This window comes from Thamnophis elegans, chromosome 3 (assembly GCF_009769535.1).
Source record: "Thamnophis elegans isolate rThaEle1 chromosome 3, rThaEle1.pri, whole genome shotgun sequence".
Classification (NCBI taxonomy): domain Eukaryota; kingdom Metazoa; phylum Chordata; class Lepidosauria; order Squamata; family Colubridae; genus Thamnophis; species Thamnophis elegans.
In genome coordinates this window covers 84578972-84595567 of record NC_045543.1, presented here as the reverse complement: position 1 = coordinate 84595567, position 16596 = coordinate 84578972, and the positions used below count along the sequence as shown (strand labels likewise).

The following is a 16596-nucleotide window of genomic DNA, read 5'->3' as shown; positions in this document are numbered from 1 at the left end:
TGGTTTGGTCTTTATATTCAAACTTAGTCTTATATTTTTCACTGTGCTCCTTAACTTTATTACAGTTGTATTTATATATTTGAGGAGAGGGGACACAAGTTACTTATTGGAGGTTGATGGAAGATGACTCTTCAGTAAACACATAAATACATACATGTATGTGGACATAAAATTCTGTGTCTTGATTTCTTTATGCAATATTGTTGATTGCATTTCAGCTGCCATAAATGGATCAAGTTAGTAATTGCATACTCTTAGTTTTATAATAGTAACATGACTGTGTTGTCAGAAATGCCTTGTTATGACTACAAATATAGTAGAAATAAAGAATATATAAAGGCTGATTTCTCTGGCAATACTAAAAATGAAATACCATCTTTTATAGCACTGAATTGGGCATGTCTTCCAAAAAGTTCAATACAGCTGGACTAGTTGGGAACCATCTGCAAACAAACAGCTGAACTCAGGGAATAGTAAGGACTCTATTGATTTAATAGAAAACTGTCAATAAGCAGAAAACAAAAAGATCCTACTTACAGATGTTAAAGCCTCCACATTAGCCCCGCTAAGACAGAGGTACCGGACTACATCAAGGATTCCATTATTTGCAGCCAGATGTAAAGGAGTTCGCCCATACTATAAAAGAAACATGGTCTTTTTGTTAAGTAACAAATTAGTAAATCTACAAATTCATTTTGTGGTCGGTTGGAAAGAAAAATATGCCCTCAGTAGAACAGTTGAAATATATCAAGCAATTTATAATGGGAAAAGTCCTATAAAATATCTATTTTACAGGAATGAGGCACACAAGAGCATAACAACTAGAACAACAGGACAGCTTGTCATCTCAGATGCACATCTGGTTTTCAATTCTTCTTGGCCAAGTGACCAAATTTTACTTACATTAGAAATCAAAAATTAATTTTAAATTTTCATGCACTGCTATATCTTTGCTCTTAAAAATGTTATGAACTTCCATCTTTACAATTCAGATGACAGCAATTCTTTAGAGCTGTCTAGACTTATATATGTACTACTGTAATTTCAGCTATACAGACAGCTCCCACAAAGTGCAGAGATTTATTGAGCCAAGCATAAAGTGTTCCAAGATATATTTATAGCATACAAAGAGCTTTCAATCTATTTTGAGCCTACTAATCTGAAGTAAAACAGGACAACTATTAAAAAAAGGTAATTTCCTCATACTAAAAAAAGCCCACACACCATACAAACTCAAACTAGGTCCACAATTAGCTAGTGAATTATGACAAATAAGTAAATATTAGAATAACTCAGCTCATTGTATGAGACGGAAATAAGAAAAAATTCATTTTATGTTTTAATTTCTGTTGCGGTAAGGAACAATTCCACTATATTAGCAGAAGTTTTTGGAATTTTTAATTTTGTCAATAGTTTTATTCTCTATTGATGACTTTAAAACAACTGAACATTAGGAAGCAAGATGAATTCGTCAGTTAATTATATATCAGTAGATAGTAGGAAAAACTGAAAAATGTTTATAAATTCTGTGGAATTAGGATTTTGGCAGGAAAAAGATATATAATAAAAAGTTTATTTTCTTATATTCCTTGAGGAAGGCAGAAAAACACCACACTTTCTCTATCCAATTCCCCTTCCCAATTATATTGCAATACAATTCTTAGATTTTAAATTGATAACCATCTGGTCTTGAACAATACAATTGGACAATGCTTACTGTCCAGTAGAGAAAACTTTGAATTGGGTATAAAAGAAACATATTGTCTCATCTATCCATTCTACAAATCCTGGAAAATAGGTTTAAATTTTTTTATATTATGTTTTAGTTTATTCAAAAAAAAAAATATAAAACACCAAAATATTAAAAAAAGAAAAGAACAAATCAACAAAAAAAAAAAACCTGACAGAAATGTGTTTTGAAAGAAAATTAACTAAAATATCTAACATCCTCCCTAGTTGAATTCTGACAATATTGTAACAACATTACAATAATAATGTAACAAATATTAGTTTCCCATCCCTTGTGAAAACAGGAAAAATAATTCAAATTGTTGAACTACTAAATCTACTTGCAAATTGTTAGCCTATCATCTTTAAACTATATTAATACCAAAATGGTTAACAGTAAAAACAATAATAATGAACTTATGCAAGAGTATAATAATAATAGCAATTGTAAACAATAATAAGGAAAAGACAAGATTAAAATTGCAAAACCCTCTGTTAACAAACTGTTATTGTAGTCAACTCTTAGAAAATTTACCATTGCTTCAATCCTAAATCATCCCAAATATCAGTCCTAACTGATACCAGATCAAATATCCATGTTTGCTTCTTTATACCATCTCTTATCAATTGTTGATTGATTAGATACCATAAGTCAAAGTCTCCAAAGCCAATCTATCTTCTCCCAAAAAACCAGATAACAATAGCACTTGGACTTATATACCACTTTACAGTGCTTTACTGCCTTCTGTAAGCAGTTTACAGAGTCAGCATATTGCCCCTAACAATCTGTTTTTTTACCCACCTCGGAAGGATGGAAGGCTGAGTCAACCTTGAGCCTGGTGAAATTTGAACTGCCAAATTGCAGTCAAAAAAAGTAACCTGCAGTACTGCAATCTAACCACTGTGCCACTGTGACTCATAAAATTATTCTTCAATTAGATGTATGAAGTCCATTTCCCAGGCTCCATCAACCCCCCCCCCAAAAAAAGCACATTTTCCATTTATCCACCTACCCAAGTTTGATCTAAACTTGAATTCCTCTAGAACAGGTTTGGGGGATGCTGAGCATAGAGTAAAACTGACCCCTTTTCTTGATTATATTATTTTAGAATTATTTTGAATAAAATTATTCATTATTTTGAAATAGGTTTAAAATAAATCAGCAGATAACACAGGTGGCCCATAGCAAGAAAAATAAGAATCTGCTAAGAATATCATGTGTTTAAGGTGCAACAGTCACAGAAAAAAATTCAATCATATACTTTCTAAGTTTTTATGGGTTTTATGTCCTTTCTAGAACTCTATCCCAAAGCACTTGATTGATTTATTTGTGCTAATGTTATTCTCAGAAGAAATTGAATAAAAACAACTACAAGCCAATTTTTATTTGGAAACATCTATCTCCCTTTTTGGAACCAATTCCAAATTCCTTACATGTTCTACTCCCTAAAAAAATTTTGTGCCAAATCCTCTGGACCAACCAAAGATAAGATAATCGAAATAACAAAAGCTGGATTGTTTGCTCTTAATTCTGCTTTCCTGATAAACAGTTTCTAGCAGGGCTCTGTTTTTAATTACTAAATCAGTCAAGATTACACTAATAGAAGAAGACAGAGGCCTCATTTACATAAACTTTTTACTTGGCAGCTGGTGACATTTACACTTAAAAATGATCCAAATATATGATTTCATGAGATCAGCCAAAAATCCAATGTTTTCATTTTGAAGTTTTAGCACAGAAGGTCACAGGGTTTTATTTTAGATGACAAAACTATACTGCAATTCTATTTAAATCTCTAAAATTCAAAAATGTTCCTTAATGCACTTTTGAAATCAACTGCTTTTTTCGGCAACTAAAATGTTTCATTATTCAGATGTTCATTATTCAATACTGGACATTCAAATCTGTCTGGTTTTTTCATCATCCATCAACACCATGGAAAATAGACATAAGGAAATCCAGACAATCAAGATAATTAGATTTTAATTCCCCCCTCCCGATTTCATGCACTTTACTAACACATTTCCACAAAGCAAGTATATGAGGTATTGAGTTTTTAAATATCATTACTAGAATAACAACAGATATTTTTGCATTGCATTACTAATTTTTGAATGTATACTGAAATGCTAAAGAATATTGTCTGACAGATGTTTGTGATTAATTAAATGACAAAAAAGAGAAAAAGAAAAAATAGAGTTTGTCAGAAGGATATCCTCCCTAACTTTTTCTGATTTATAAAACATAATAATAATTCTTTTATCCTTTATAATTCATACACTTTTTTGCAATTAAATATTGGTTTACCTAGAGCAGTCACCTTCTTATTCTACCTGATACACAGAATGGAACAACTTGATAATTATGTTGAGAGAAAGGTTGAGGTATTCATCTACCAGCTACTGAAAAATATGACTGAATAATTAACTTGGAAATACAGATATATACTCATTATATTCAATCCATTCTACAGCCTATATTACCTACTAATTGCTTATTTGGACAATGACATGGAGAAGATACCTCTGCAAGATAATGTAGCTTCAAAAGTTCAAAACCAAATAAGCTGATAATAGTTTTTTTTTAAAAGGAAAAAAAGCAGTTTTCATTAGCAAAGCTAGTAACAGATGCTGATGGGATCATACAGTGCAACATTTATTTTCCTACTGGTTCTAGAGTCTATAGGGAAAAATCCCTCTATGTCCTTAAAACATAGCTACTACACAAAAATGAAATACTGTATTCTTCCCAAATATAAATGTAGTTCATTTAAAAAAGGTATTTTAATGTACACTTATTATAAATATTTATAGGATTAGATTTATTATTTTTATTACCTTGTTTGTCATATCTATGTTACAGTTTGCTTCACAGAGTGCCATTACAATGGGGACATTTCCATCTTTGCATGCTACGTGAAGAGGAGCATTACCATGTCTATCTTGAAAATCTATAGAACAACCTCGACTAATCAGCATTTTTACTACTTCTAGCTGACATCTTCGTACAGCAAGGTGAAGGGCTATATGTCCATCCTAAAACATAAACACAGGTAATTATATACACACACACACACACACACATACATACACACACATATACACACACTTCTGTCATATTCAGATATAGATATGGAATATATTACATGGCTATAGTTATGGATGAATTCTACAGCAAAATAAGATTTTTTTGCCTTTTTAATTCAATAATCATATATAAGAGATTTAATTTTCAAGAAAAAGAAATGATAATCTTTTGCCAAATTACCATATTTTCGCAAAAATAAGGTACCGTACATTTTCTCTTCCAAATGAATATCTAAAAATGTGTGTGTTTTATTTTACATTTGCTCAGTACATGATAATACAAGATAATGATGAATGCAAGCAAATGCAGGCAGAATGTACAATGAAAGCAAGGGTTTGAAATTAAAGCAAATGAGTAGGAGGAATTGCCATAACTTTGGGAGGAACTGGCTCTAGCTGGCTCTGCAGGTGAATGCTTGCAATGGAGCTCTCCTACAGAGCCTTTCCACATGAATGAGCTGGTGTAAAAAAAAAAATAGAGATATCACTTAAAGTGACTTGGGGCTTATTTTTTTACTTAGTTAGGAATAATCCTTTCGAAAACTATACAAAGTATGTAGTAGCGAAAGGGGATCATTCAGACTGAAAAAGGAAATCTGAAAGTAAATGAGAAAAATAAGGGAAGGATACTGAACAATAAAGGCGACTGAAATATGAGTCAACCGTGAAGTTAAAAAATAACTAAAATGAGTTAGCGGAGTTAATCACTACACAGTGCTGAGATCTCGTAAAAATAACTGCATTTACAATAGGAGTGCTTATGAGTGCATTTAGTTTTTAAAGAATACCTTTATTTAATAATAAATAGTGACTGCTATATCCAAAGAGGTATTAAAGAATACAACGCATACAGATTTGTATTATTTAAAAGCTTGTTAAATGTTTCTCATTGAACCATAAACTAACCTTGTCAGTTGCATCAAGGTCAGCACCATGCTCTGCCAAGCATTCCACAATATCATGGTAACCTCTAGCGGAAGCTGTCAAAAGTGGAGTTTCCCCTTCTTTATTTTTAATGTTCACATTACAGCCTGCCTTACAAAGTGCTTTGGTAACAAGAAAATAGCCATGCCAAGCAGCACAGTGCAAAGGAGTTTCTTCTTCCTATAAAGAAATTTTGAAGGACTTACATTAATAAAGTTATATCCCACATTCTTTTTGCTTTGCCACTATTTAAAATACCATTTTAAATTTGGCTCAATTAATAAGTCACCTGGGTATATTCCGTGTCATTATTTATTCATGTTTCATGAGCTATCCTATAAATATAGGATATGATAGCAGTCTTCCAATATTTAAGGGGCTGTCACAAAAAAGAGGGAATCAACCTATTCTTCAAAGCACCTGAACTCCTGAATAGTTAATCAGTGGAATGGCTTGCCTCCAGAAGTTGTGGCTGCTCCATCACTGGAGGTTTGTCTGGAACTCTCCTTCCAACTGTTATTCTGTTATTAAAATCTAACTCTGTATCTCCAGTTGTTATAGGACTTTTCCCTACATTAATGTCCTATCATGTAAATAGCTGTCCAGCATGGCATAGTTTTAAATAGCAATAGCAATTAGACATATACCGCTTCATAGGGGTTTCAGCCCTCTCTAAGCAGTTTACAGAGTCAGCATATCGCCCCCACAGTCTGGGTCCTCATTTCACCCACCTCGGAAGGATGGAAGGCTGAGTCAACCTTGAGCTGGTGAGATTAGAACCGCTGAACTACAGATAGCAGTCAGCTGAAGTGGCCTGTAGTACTGCACTCTAACCACTGCGCCACCTCGGCTCTTATAAAATTCATTTCAGAGGTTAGACTAGTTCTCAGGAAGCCCAGGTTTAAGTCTATTCTCAACCAGGGAAACGCATGTGTGTGACTTTGGATCACCATGCCATTTCAACTATATCAACTATATCAGTCTTGTGGGCAGGGAAAAAAACAAAGCAAAACAATCATTACTTCCAGCTTATATGTTCACAATGAAATTTTCATATGCATACACACACTCAGACAGGAGCAAAGGGGAGGATCCTTTGAAAAGAAAGATCAACCCAGCAATAAGATCTCTTTAATGGCTACCAATGAACATTGGCTAGGTTTCTCAAAACTCAGGCTTTCAAAGTTGCAGATCCAGGCTTTTAACTAAAAAAATTATCACCTTCCAAACTCATCATAGGCCTGATTCATTATTGCAATCTTAACCTTGGACTACAATGGGCTTTGCTTCAAACTCTGACATTTTTGGTTACTAGCTTGAATTTTGTGTATAAATTACAATTCAGCTTCTGATTCTTCCAATGAGTTACTGGTTCAATAACTGGTGTTTTATTCAATAGTTAATTCTATAGTCCACAATACACATATATATGCAATACTTTTCAACATTTACAGACAACAACTTAGATATGAAGTCATAGTATTAATCAATTCAAGTGACTGAACTAGACATTTATAAATTAAGGAATTGGTGCCAAGGTTGGCTAGTTCTCTACAATATCTCAAGTTTATATCAGGTCCTTATTTCTTCACAAATAATATTATAAGATTAACTTTCTTACGTGTTTTAAATTATTAATATATAGTGTGGAGTGATGTAGAGAGAGCTTTTAAAGTTGAAATTCTTTTCAAGCCTGAATAGCGATATTATAAAGAAAAAGGTATAGTAGAAGACCAAAATTCTGACATATTACAAAGACAAGCTTTTTATATTTCTGAGTTTATTAACAATTTTAAATAAGAAAGCAGTTCACAACTATATTTGCATTTCAGAAGCTACTTTAACTTCACAAAAATCAGTATAAATAAATCTTCATTACTCACTTTATCTTGAAAATTAGGATTAGATCCAATGCTACAGAGGTATTGAACTACATCAACATGACCATATCGAGAAGCCACATGGAGTGCAGTTTCTCCAGACTGTATTAGAAGACAACCACATGCAAATATTATTTTATACCAGACTGTTGAAAATATCTACATTAGGACTGCATTTACCTAATGCAATTTCTAATGATGAATTCCAATAATTTAATTTTCTTCATTTGCATAATTCACTGGAAACAAATGTAAGTTATGACTGCACAACATGCTTAACAAAACATTTTATGGTTAAGTGTAATATGGAAATACAGCTCATGAATTCCACTACCGGCACATAAAAAAACTAGATATGTGGGAGTAGTAAAGAATATCCTTAAAGCAGCTTTTCTCAACAGATGAGTGAAACCCTTTTTCAAAATGTTTTTTTTCTTCTCGGCCTACTACCATAGCCAATGTTCTATATATAAATTATATTTTCCATTACTTGCTGTTAAATTTTAAATGTGCCCACCTAGCAAAAATGTAGCTTATTAAAAATTAGAATATGTCTTTTTTATTTAAAACAATGACACTTTTTTACTTACCTTGTCTCTAACATCCAAAGGACATTTATTTGTATGGAGAAATTTCAGAGTTTCTATGTGACCATGCCGAGACGCCCAGTATATTGCATTGGATCCTGCCTGTCCAAAATATTTTATGGTAGTAATCAACAAAACCATACACTAATTTGAGCAATTTGTTTAATACATCCTCAGAATTATAGTTTTATGTCAGATAGATACAGCTCATGAATTGAAAAGGAAGATCTTGCAAGATCGTAATTTGAACCTGAATTAACTAAAACAATGTTCATAATCTACAATGAACACTTATAAAACACAGATATTTAATCTCTATCCTTCTACACTAAACTATCAATATGTCATATGTTTTATTTTATTAGTTTCCCACCTTATCTTGGACATCAACGCGGGCACCTCGCTTTAGAAATAACTGTAGCATCTGAATATTCCCACATCCAGAAGCAATCAGAAATGGAGGTGTTCCATGCTAGGGAAAAACAATGTAGAATTCTATAAGGATTCCATAACAGTACAATTAGAACATAATTCTATATGCTTAACAGTGCTCAGTTTTGAACTTATATAATGCATTTTCTTATATATTTTGGAGATGTTTTCATGCTGCTTGGTTTATTTCTATTAAATTTGGGGAGGAAACATAAGTAACGAAGATATGATCACAGATGAATCAATGCAGTGATGTATGCTTGGTGTTAAATACATTAACAGCATACTAGAAAATAATGCATATTTTCTCCAATATATTATAAAACATTCTGTTATCATATAAAAAAGATAAACAAATCTTTTCCTCCACATATTTTTAAACACTGAGCAACTAAACAACAACATACCTTGTTTGGTTGATTGACATCATAATTGGTCAAAGACCCCAAAAGATGCTGAAGGCCAGGAACATTGTCATCATTGATAGCGTGAATGATGGCCTTCATTACAAATGAATCTTCCTCGTCCTCATAAATTAAGCAAAATGAAGCAGAGTTGTAAATGGAAGGCGGAATAGGAAATAAAAAGATAATTAATTTGAGGGATAAGTACCCTTATAAAGAGCAAACAAGGCAAAATAAGGGCCATAGCAATATATTGCAGTTTTGACAGGACTACAATAGTATTCTTAATGGGAATTGTGCTGCTACACTATACGCATTAGAAGCAGGCATTTTCAAATGGCTCTATCCAAGGAATTCTTCAGTGTCAGTTTAAACATCTAACATGTAGCAACTTTGTTTTAATCTAAGGAGATTTTTATTTTCTTCAAGTGTCCATTTTACAAGTATAAAGAGGTAATGCATGAAGAAATATAATGAAAAGGCTTGAGGCCAAACAGGTTTACTTATACTCTTTTTTTTAATCTCATGTCTTTCATTTCTTTGGCTCAGTATTTTTACTCTTTTTGTATTAAGTATATGTCTTGTTTTATAAAACATTTCAACATGTGGTAGGAGTGAGCAGCAAAGATTTTGCAGAAGTAAAAATTACATAATTTAAATGTTGCAGTCCTGCAAAAGTAGTCTTTTGTTTATTTATATTTTATGTCACAAGAGGTCAAGATTAAAATTCATCTTCTGAAATAGTTGGTTTAGTAACTGAATTGGCTTTAAAAAGTACCCCCAGCAAGCAGAAATCCCATTTACAATAATTAGAAAATCAGCAGATGGACAAAAAGAAAAAAGAATCACCCTGCAAAATTTCTTATACTTTTCTTTTTCAAGAACAAATTTGTTCAGTACATATATCAACTATTTAAGAAAATACATAAAGAAAATAAAGATATCCAAATTGTATTAAATATATATCTTATAGATTTATACATTTGAATAGAAGTCTCATGAGGTCGATATAAACAAAGGAAACATACTTGCTTTAAATTGTACCTGTAACTGAATTATATATTCTCAAACTATCCTAATTACTAAGGGCTACAAAGAGCTGAATTGACATTATGTCAATTAACACTTACATTTTTTCAGAATGTAAATTTTATGTAAAGAGAGATTCTAATTTAGTTTTAAGTTATTTAGTAGACCTTCTATTAGGCTTGAAACAACTGCTTCCTGATTTCAATTTTCTATGGCAGGGGTCCCTAATACCCATAGCCTTCTTGGAACCAGGACACACAGGCCCAGGCAGTGGGCGAGCGCATGGTGAGGTTCCCATCACGCGAGTGGTGGCTGTCTTGCATTGGTGCATGAAGCTCCCCTCATGTGAGCAGCAGCTGCTTGTCCTCACGTGTGAAACTCCCCTTATGCAAGTGGCAGTCTTGCGCTTGTGCACAAAGTTACCTACCACTCACAAGGAACTATCCCCTCTCCCCATGAAATGGAATGGAATGGAATTTATTATTTGTATGCCGCCCTTCTCTGGGAGGACTCAGGGCGGCGAACAATTCAAGGGGAAAAAAAGGGGAACATAAAAAACAAAATACAAATAATAAAAGTAAACAACAGTCGCACAACCATACATGTCGAGAGGGGAGGGAACTCATCACCCCCAGGCCTGTCGGCAAAGCCAGGTTTTGGCGGCTTTTTGGAAGGCCTGGAGAGAGGTGAGGGTCCGAATCCCTGCGGGAAGTTCATTCCAGAGGGCCGGAGCTGCCACAGAGAAGGCCCTCCCCTGGGTAATAGCCAGGTGGCATTGGCTGGTAGATGGCACCCGGAGGAGGCCAACCCTGTGAGATCTAATGGGTCTGTGGGAGGTAATTGGAGCAGGCGGTCTCTCAAGTACCCAGATCCAATTCCATGAAGGGCTTTATAAGTTACGATGGACCATGGACCACCAAGCGAGAAAGTTTGGGGACCACTGTTCTATGGTATATTGTTATAACGTCGCTTTGAATTCTTTAAATTCTTATTCATTTAAGAAGCTAGAATTTTAAATGGTAGTATGTCCGGCTCATTTCACTAAAACTTCATACAAATTATCAGAACTTGGCCCAGTGTAGTAATGATAAGCATTTAATTTAACCAAGAAAAAGATAAAGGTAATATTTGACTTACAACCATTCCTTCTGTGACTGTTCGTTAAATTACAATGGCACTGAAAATTGTACTGTTTTTGGGACCGTTTTTCACACTTAAGACAATTGCAAGAACCTTATGGTAACATGATCAAAATTCGCACACTTGACAACTGGCATGTATTTGTGATGGTTGCAGTGTCCTGGGGTTATGTGATCACTTTTTGTGACTTTCTTACAAGCAAAGTTACTTGACAACGTTACTAATTTAATAATTGCAATGATTTACTTAATATGTGGCAAGAAAGACTGTAAAATGAGGCAAAACTCACTTAACAATTGTCTTACTTAGCAACCAAAATTTTAGGCTCAATTGTAATTCTAAGTCGAGGGCTACTTCTAATTTGAGAGCTGCTCACTTTAATATATTAAAGATATAAATTGTTATGTACAAACAGTGCATAAAATAAAGATTGGCAACCTGAGATGGAAGCTCAGCTATATTAGCTTTGTTCATCAAGACACTTTTAAGGTTCAGACCAACTCCCAGGATTCCCAGCCACTTGGCCACTTTATGTTTGTGGTAGCTGTATTGCATACACCCCCAATTTGGGGATGGCTGCTTAATAGACATATCATTAATTTATTACTACTAATCCCTATGAAATCTGAAATTCAATTTATCAATATAGTTAAATAAAATTGAATCCTGATTTGCATACATCATTTTATACTACATCCAAAATTTCCAAAGGAAATTATCAAATTGCATATGTCTACTTACCAGAGTATCATCACTTCTGGCCACACTCATGTTACTTCTGGACAAAAATGATCTTGATAATCTTTGGCATAATGATATTAGACGCACTGATTGCTTTTATTAAAAAAAAGAAGCAAACATTTATTTCTGAGGAAATTTATGTCACATGAGATCTATCATAGGAATAGGATAAAATGTAGGTTACTAAACACTGATTTGTAGTTTGTTGGCAATTCAAAATTTTAATGAGAAGAAACTTAGAACAAGTTCTTAAGTGTCAAAAATCATGATTGTTATCAAGAGATAGATATTTCAATCTCATATCCATTCTCATAGTAATTACATTTTTTTGTGTTATTGCTTTTGAAATTTTTATGCATATCTCATTCTTACAACTTTGTTATTCCTTTTTCTTTCAAGCTACAGTGGAAATGCTACATGTTTAGAAACCTACATTGCTCTGATTAATGAACATATGATCTTACACTATTACTAATTAAAAGCAAGAGGCAGAAAATTGAATATTTAGATTAAATTTAATTGCTGATCAGTCTTTTAATATTTTTGTTACAATAGCACATACTCTTGTATATCTTAGATGAAGCTAAATTGCATTATCGTAAATAATTATTAACCTTACTTTCCATTTTCTTCGTGCAGCAAACTTTTTGAATTTCTCCATATTTACTGCAGATGCTTTTCTACTCAGGGCTTGCAGAGTATCTTTTGGCTGTGAGAAAATTAAAATAACACTTTGAAATACTAATGTCATGGTCAAGGTTGTCAAATGTTACAGTTATAGTCCAGGTTCTAAAATTCCTGTGTTAATTTAGAAGGTAATGGCACCACAAAATCTTTGATCCAAGGAGAAGAATCAGGGCAGAATTTATTGCCTGTCAACTACAGAATATACATAAGCAGTTGTTTTATGCAGGTGTGCAGTAAGCATTGTACAGTGTAAATGCCTTTCTCTGACATATAATTCCTATGGATCATCTTCTATTTTTATTACATTACTATTGGATTCTTTACTCTTTGATAATACAGGGAAAATTGATTTGGTTCAAGGGTTAGAATAACCTATTAAAAATACACTAGATAGGAAGAAAATAATTCGGTCAGTACCTTAGAGCAGTGGTCCCCAACCTTTTTATCGCCGCGGACCAGTCAGCCTGTGATAATTTTACCGTGGCCCGCTGAGCGCGCGCAGGGGTGGGGGTGGGGGTGTAAAAAAACTCCCAGCCCGGAGTACCCCTTTAAGTAATCCATATTTCAGTAAACTGATCTACCATCAGGCTGTTGCTTGTAAACTGGACTAACTATTTCTAGTTAATTTCTAACTATTTGAATGGAAGATTATATGCTTATAGTTTCTATTCTTTTGTTAACACACAACCACATTTTTATTCTTCTACAGACACCATTTTTAATTACCAGGATAGTACACCAATGACAGCACCATGATCAGAAAATGTTAAATGTTGCATTATTTTCAATATGTATTTGTAAATATATGCCAAATAGATTGCAATCGCTTTCTGGACTTCCTTTAAATTTGCAGGTAAATGCTGCAATAGATATATAGCTCCCATCAGATTGATGATCACCCAAAAATGTTATTCATTGAATTCACTGTGAATCCTTTCTTAGTAAGTGCATTCAAGCCAGCCTACTACTAGCTGGTAGCCTCTCTGTCCATTCACCAAATTATCTGGGACAAGGGTGTCAGAGTGACATCGAAAATGTCAAGGTAATAGCCATGACTATGAAATTAAAAGCCTATTTATTCTTTTATTTGCATCACATAAAAACCAAGATGGTTCCCATCTTGAATTTTTCTAAATACATCCTACATACAACCATGATGCAGGAGTTTTCATTCAGCAAGAAAAAGGAACCGGTGACTTGAGCCAAGTCAACATCTGGAAATCTTATCCCAGTCATATCCAACCTAGCTTATTTTTTGAGATCACCTCAAGGCGAGCTGGAGCGGGACGCGCTGCGCCACGAGTTGGAGAGCTTGGAGAGGCTGAGCGCGCAACTTGGAGAGCTGCGTCTCCGCCGCCTGGAGCCCAAGCTGGCCCGGCGGCGGCAGCAGCTGGAGGGGCTGTGGGCCGACTGCGCCGCTCTGGAGGCGCTGCTGGAGCAGCTCCTGGCCGAGCACGAAGGGCTGCAGGAAGCGCGCAAGCAGCGGCCAGCCGCGCTGCTGTCTGCCCCGCGCGTCCTCCGGGCCGGGCGCTCCGAGAAGCGGCAGCTGGCCTCCGACTACGCGCTGGTGGTGAGCTGGAGCTGCGCGCAGAGCCTGGAGCGATACGAGGCCGAGTTGCGGGCGATGCAGGAGCTGGAAGGGGGCCGCCTGGGCCAAGAGGACCTGCGCAAGCTGCGCGCGCAGAACCAGGAGAGCCGCCGGCGCCTCGAGGAGCTGTGGCGCCGCTGCCGGGAGCTTTGCGCGCTGGGCGAGCGGCTGGAAGAGGAGCGGCTGGCGCAGCAGGAGAGCCACGGCGCCCAGCTGCAGGGATCATGGCCCCCGGCCGCTGCGCGGCCCGGTGCCAGGTACTCCGCGGCCCGGCACCGGTCCGCGGACCGGGGGTTGGGGACCACTGCCTTAGAGGAAGCAAAAAAATGCTTATACTTGTATGCCTCAAAAAGCAAACAAAAATACAAATAGGAGCAATAAAACAGGCAAACATAATCAAACAATTTAATTTTACGTATTACATACTGACCTTAATCCATGGATGTTTCAAGCTGTCTTGAATAGTCATTCTCTTCCTTTTAAATGAGAAACAAGTTAATTAAGTAAGCCAATACAACTCTCTTACTCTGTTTTCTTCACCTACTTATAACTTTACAACTGTATACCCATTGAGCAGAATTTAAAAGTTATCTTCTAGTCCCACTCTACCATTTTCATCCTAGTAACCTACGAACCCACTACATCATATTAGCTCTAGAAATAATCAGACTGATCCTGGTGCATTCATGAAACTTTATTAAAACTTATCTATTTAATAGTAGAATGTGATAAGTAAAAACAAATCATCATTAGTATCTCAGTGCAATTTTTTTCAAAGTTTATTTCAAAACAAATAAAGCTTACGTTTAGAAACACAAATATTTCCAACTAAATCGTGGCAGAAGACACTTGGGTTATAATGCTGGAAATATGAAGGTCAGTATATACCAGTTGATGAATTGATGAAATTGTGTACAGGTAGTCTTACAACCATTTGTTTAGTGACTATTCGAAGTTACGATGATACTGAAAAAAGTGACTTATAACTGGTTATCACACTTACAACTGTTGCAGCCTGATAGATCATAGCCACATGATCAAAATTTGGATGCTTGGTAACTGGCATATATTTGTGCCAGTCCTTGCACTGTCCTTGGGTCATGTGATCATCATTTGTAACCTTCCCAGCCGGTTTCTGACCAGCAAAGTCAATGGGGGGGGGGGAAGCCAGATTTGTTTAACAATCATATGATTTACTTAACAACTGCAGTGGTTCACTTAACAACTGTGTCTAAAAGGTTGTAAACTGGGACATAACACATTTAGCAACTCTCTTGCTTAGTAGCAGAAATTTGGGGCTCAATTGTGGTTGTAACTTGAAGATTACCTGTATTATACCCATAACTTCCACCTCCCATAATTGGGTGTTCTTATGATGTTCCTCAAGTGGCCCTATTGATGCTGCTGCTATATGCAGTTTGGCTGAGAAGTATAATCTAAAGCAGTGGTTCTCAACCTTCCCAATGCCGCAACCCTTTAATACAGTTCCTTGTGTTGTGGTGATCCCCAACCATCAAATTGGTGTCTCGGTTCCTCAGACTATCGAAAATATGTGTTTTCCTATGGTCTTAGGCGATCCCTGTGAAAGGGTCATTCGACACCCAAAGGGGTCCTGACCCACAGGTTGAGAACCGCTGATCTAAAGCATAAAATAAAAAAAAGATCATACCCATCACAAATAATCAATGAAAAAAACTCACTTTGGGTCCTTTATTAGAAGTCGCCTTATAAAATCTTTAGCTAGAGCACTGGTATTATTAAAGAATTCTTCCTCAAAGTCATAATTCACTGCAGACACATTGGCTAGCGTTTCTTGTTTTGTCTCTCCAAGAAATGGCGAAGCGCCACTTAATCTGCAAAAAATAATTTTGGCACAGTAAATATGATGCTGCATGACTTGAACAGAAACATTTCAGTTCTAGAATCTATTTGGAGCAGAGGAAATCAAAATGTCAATAAATTATTATTGTTTTTGTATTGGGTTTTTATCCTTTTTAGTGACTTTTAAGTCACTGAGAGTGAGTTGGGGGCCAAATAAATATGTTGAAATAAAAAATTATTTTTAAATTAAAAATACATAAATCCCCAATGCTCAGGCCAATGTAAATTAGGAGTCAAATATTTTAGAGTATTTGGAATAAATAAGGAACAGAGGTACACATTTAACATGGCTATGCCGTGAGCATAGACATCCACACAATGGGGTAGACCATATCAAATAAATAAAAATTTTACTAATGAAATTACTAATTAAAATACAAATAACCCCTTAAATCTGTAAAATAATATTTTTATCTCTGCCTGTCAAATAAATTTGTGTGCCCTGTAATAATTTCAATTCAAGTTGATTAACATTACTTTAAACATTT

General features: G+C 35.2%; 1 protein-coding gene across 2 annotated transcripts in view; it reads right to left on the bottom strand.

Moving 5' to 3' along the window:
- DAPK1 (death associated protein kinase 1) overlaps nucleotides 1–16596 on the bottom strand; it is a 67045-nt gene that overhangs the window by 18043 nt on the left and 32406 nt on the right. For both annotated transcript variants that reach the window (XM_032213352.1, XM_032213351.1), the window contains exons 8-18: nucleotides 15928–16080; nucleotides 14658–14703; nucleotides 12572–12661; nucleotides 11953–12045; nucleotides 9046–9165; nucleotides 8580–8678; nucleotides 8210–8308; nucleotides 7623–7721; nucleotides 5722–5919; nucleotides 4567–4764; nucleotides 538–636 (exon numbers count right to left, since the gene is read on the bottom strand). In XM_032213352.1, coding sequence (XP_032069243.1) covers nucleotides 538–636; nucleotides 4567–4764; nucleotides 5722–5919; nucleotides 7623–7721; nucleotides 8210–8308; nucleotides 8580–8678; nucleotides 9046–9165; nucleotides 11953–12045; nucleotides 12572–12661; nucleotides 14658–14703; nucleotides 15928–16080 — 1294 coding nt within the window. The remainder of the gene's footprint in view (nucleotides 1–537; nucleotides 637–4566; nucleotides 4765–5721; nucleotides 5920–7622; nucleotides 7722–8209; nucleotides 8309–8579; nucleotides 8679–9045; nucleotides 9166–11952; nucleotides 12046–12571; nucleotides 12662–14657; nucleotides 14704–15927; nucleotides 16081–16596) is intronic.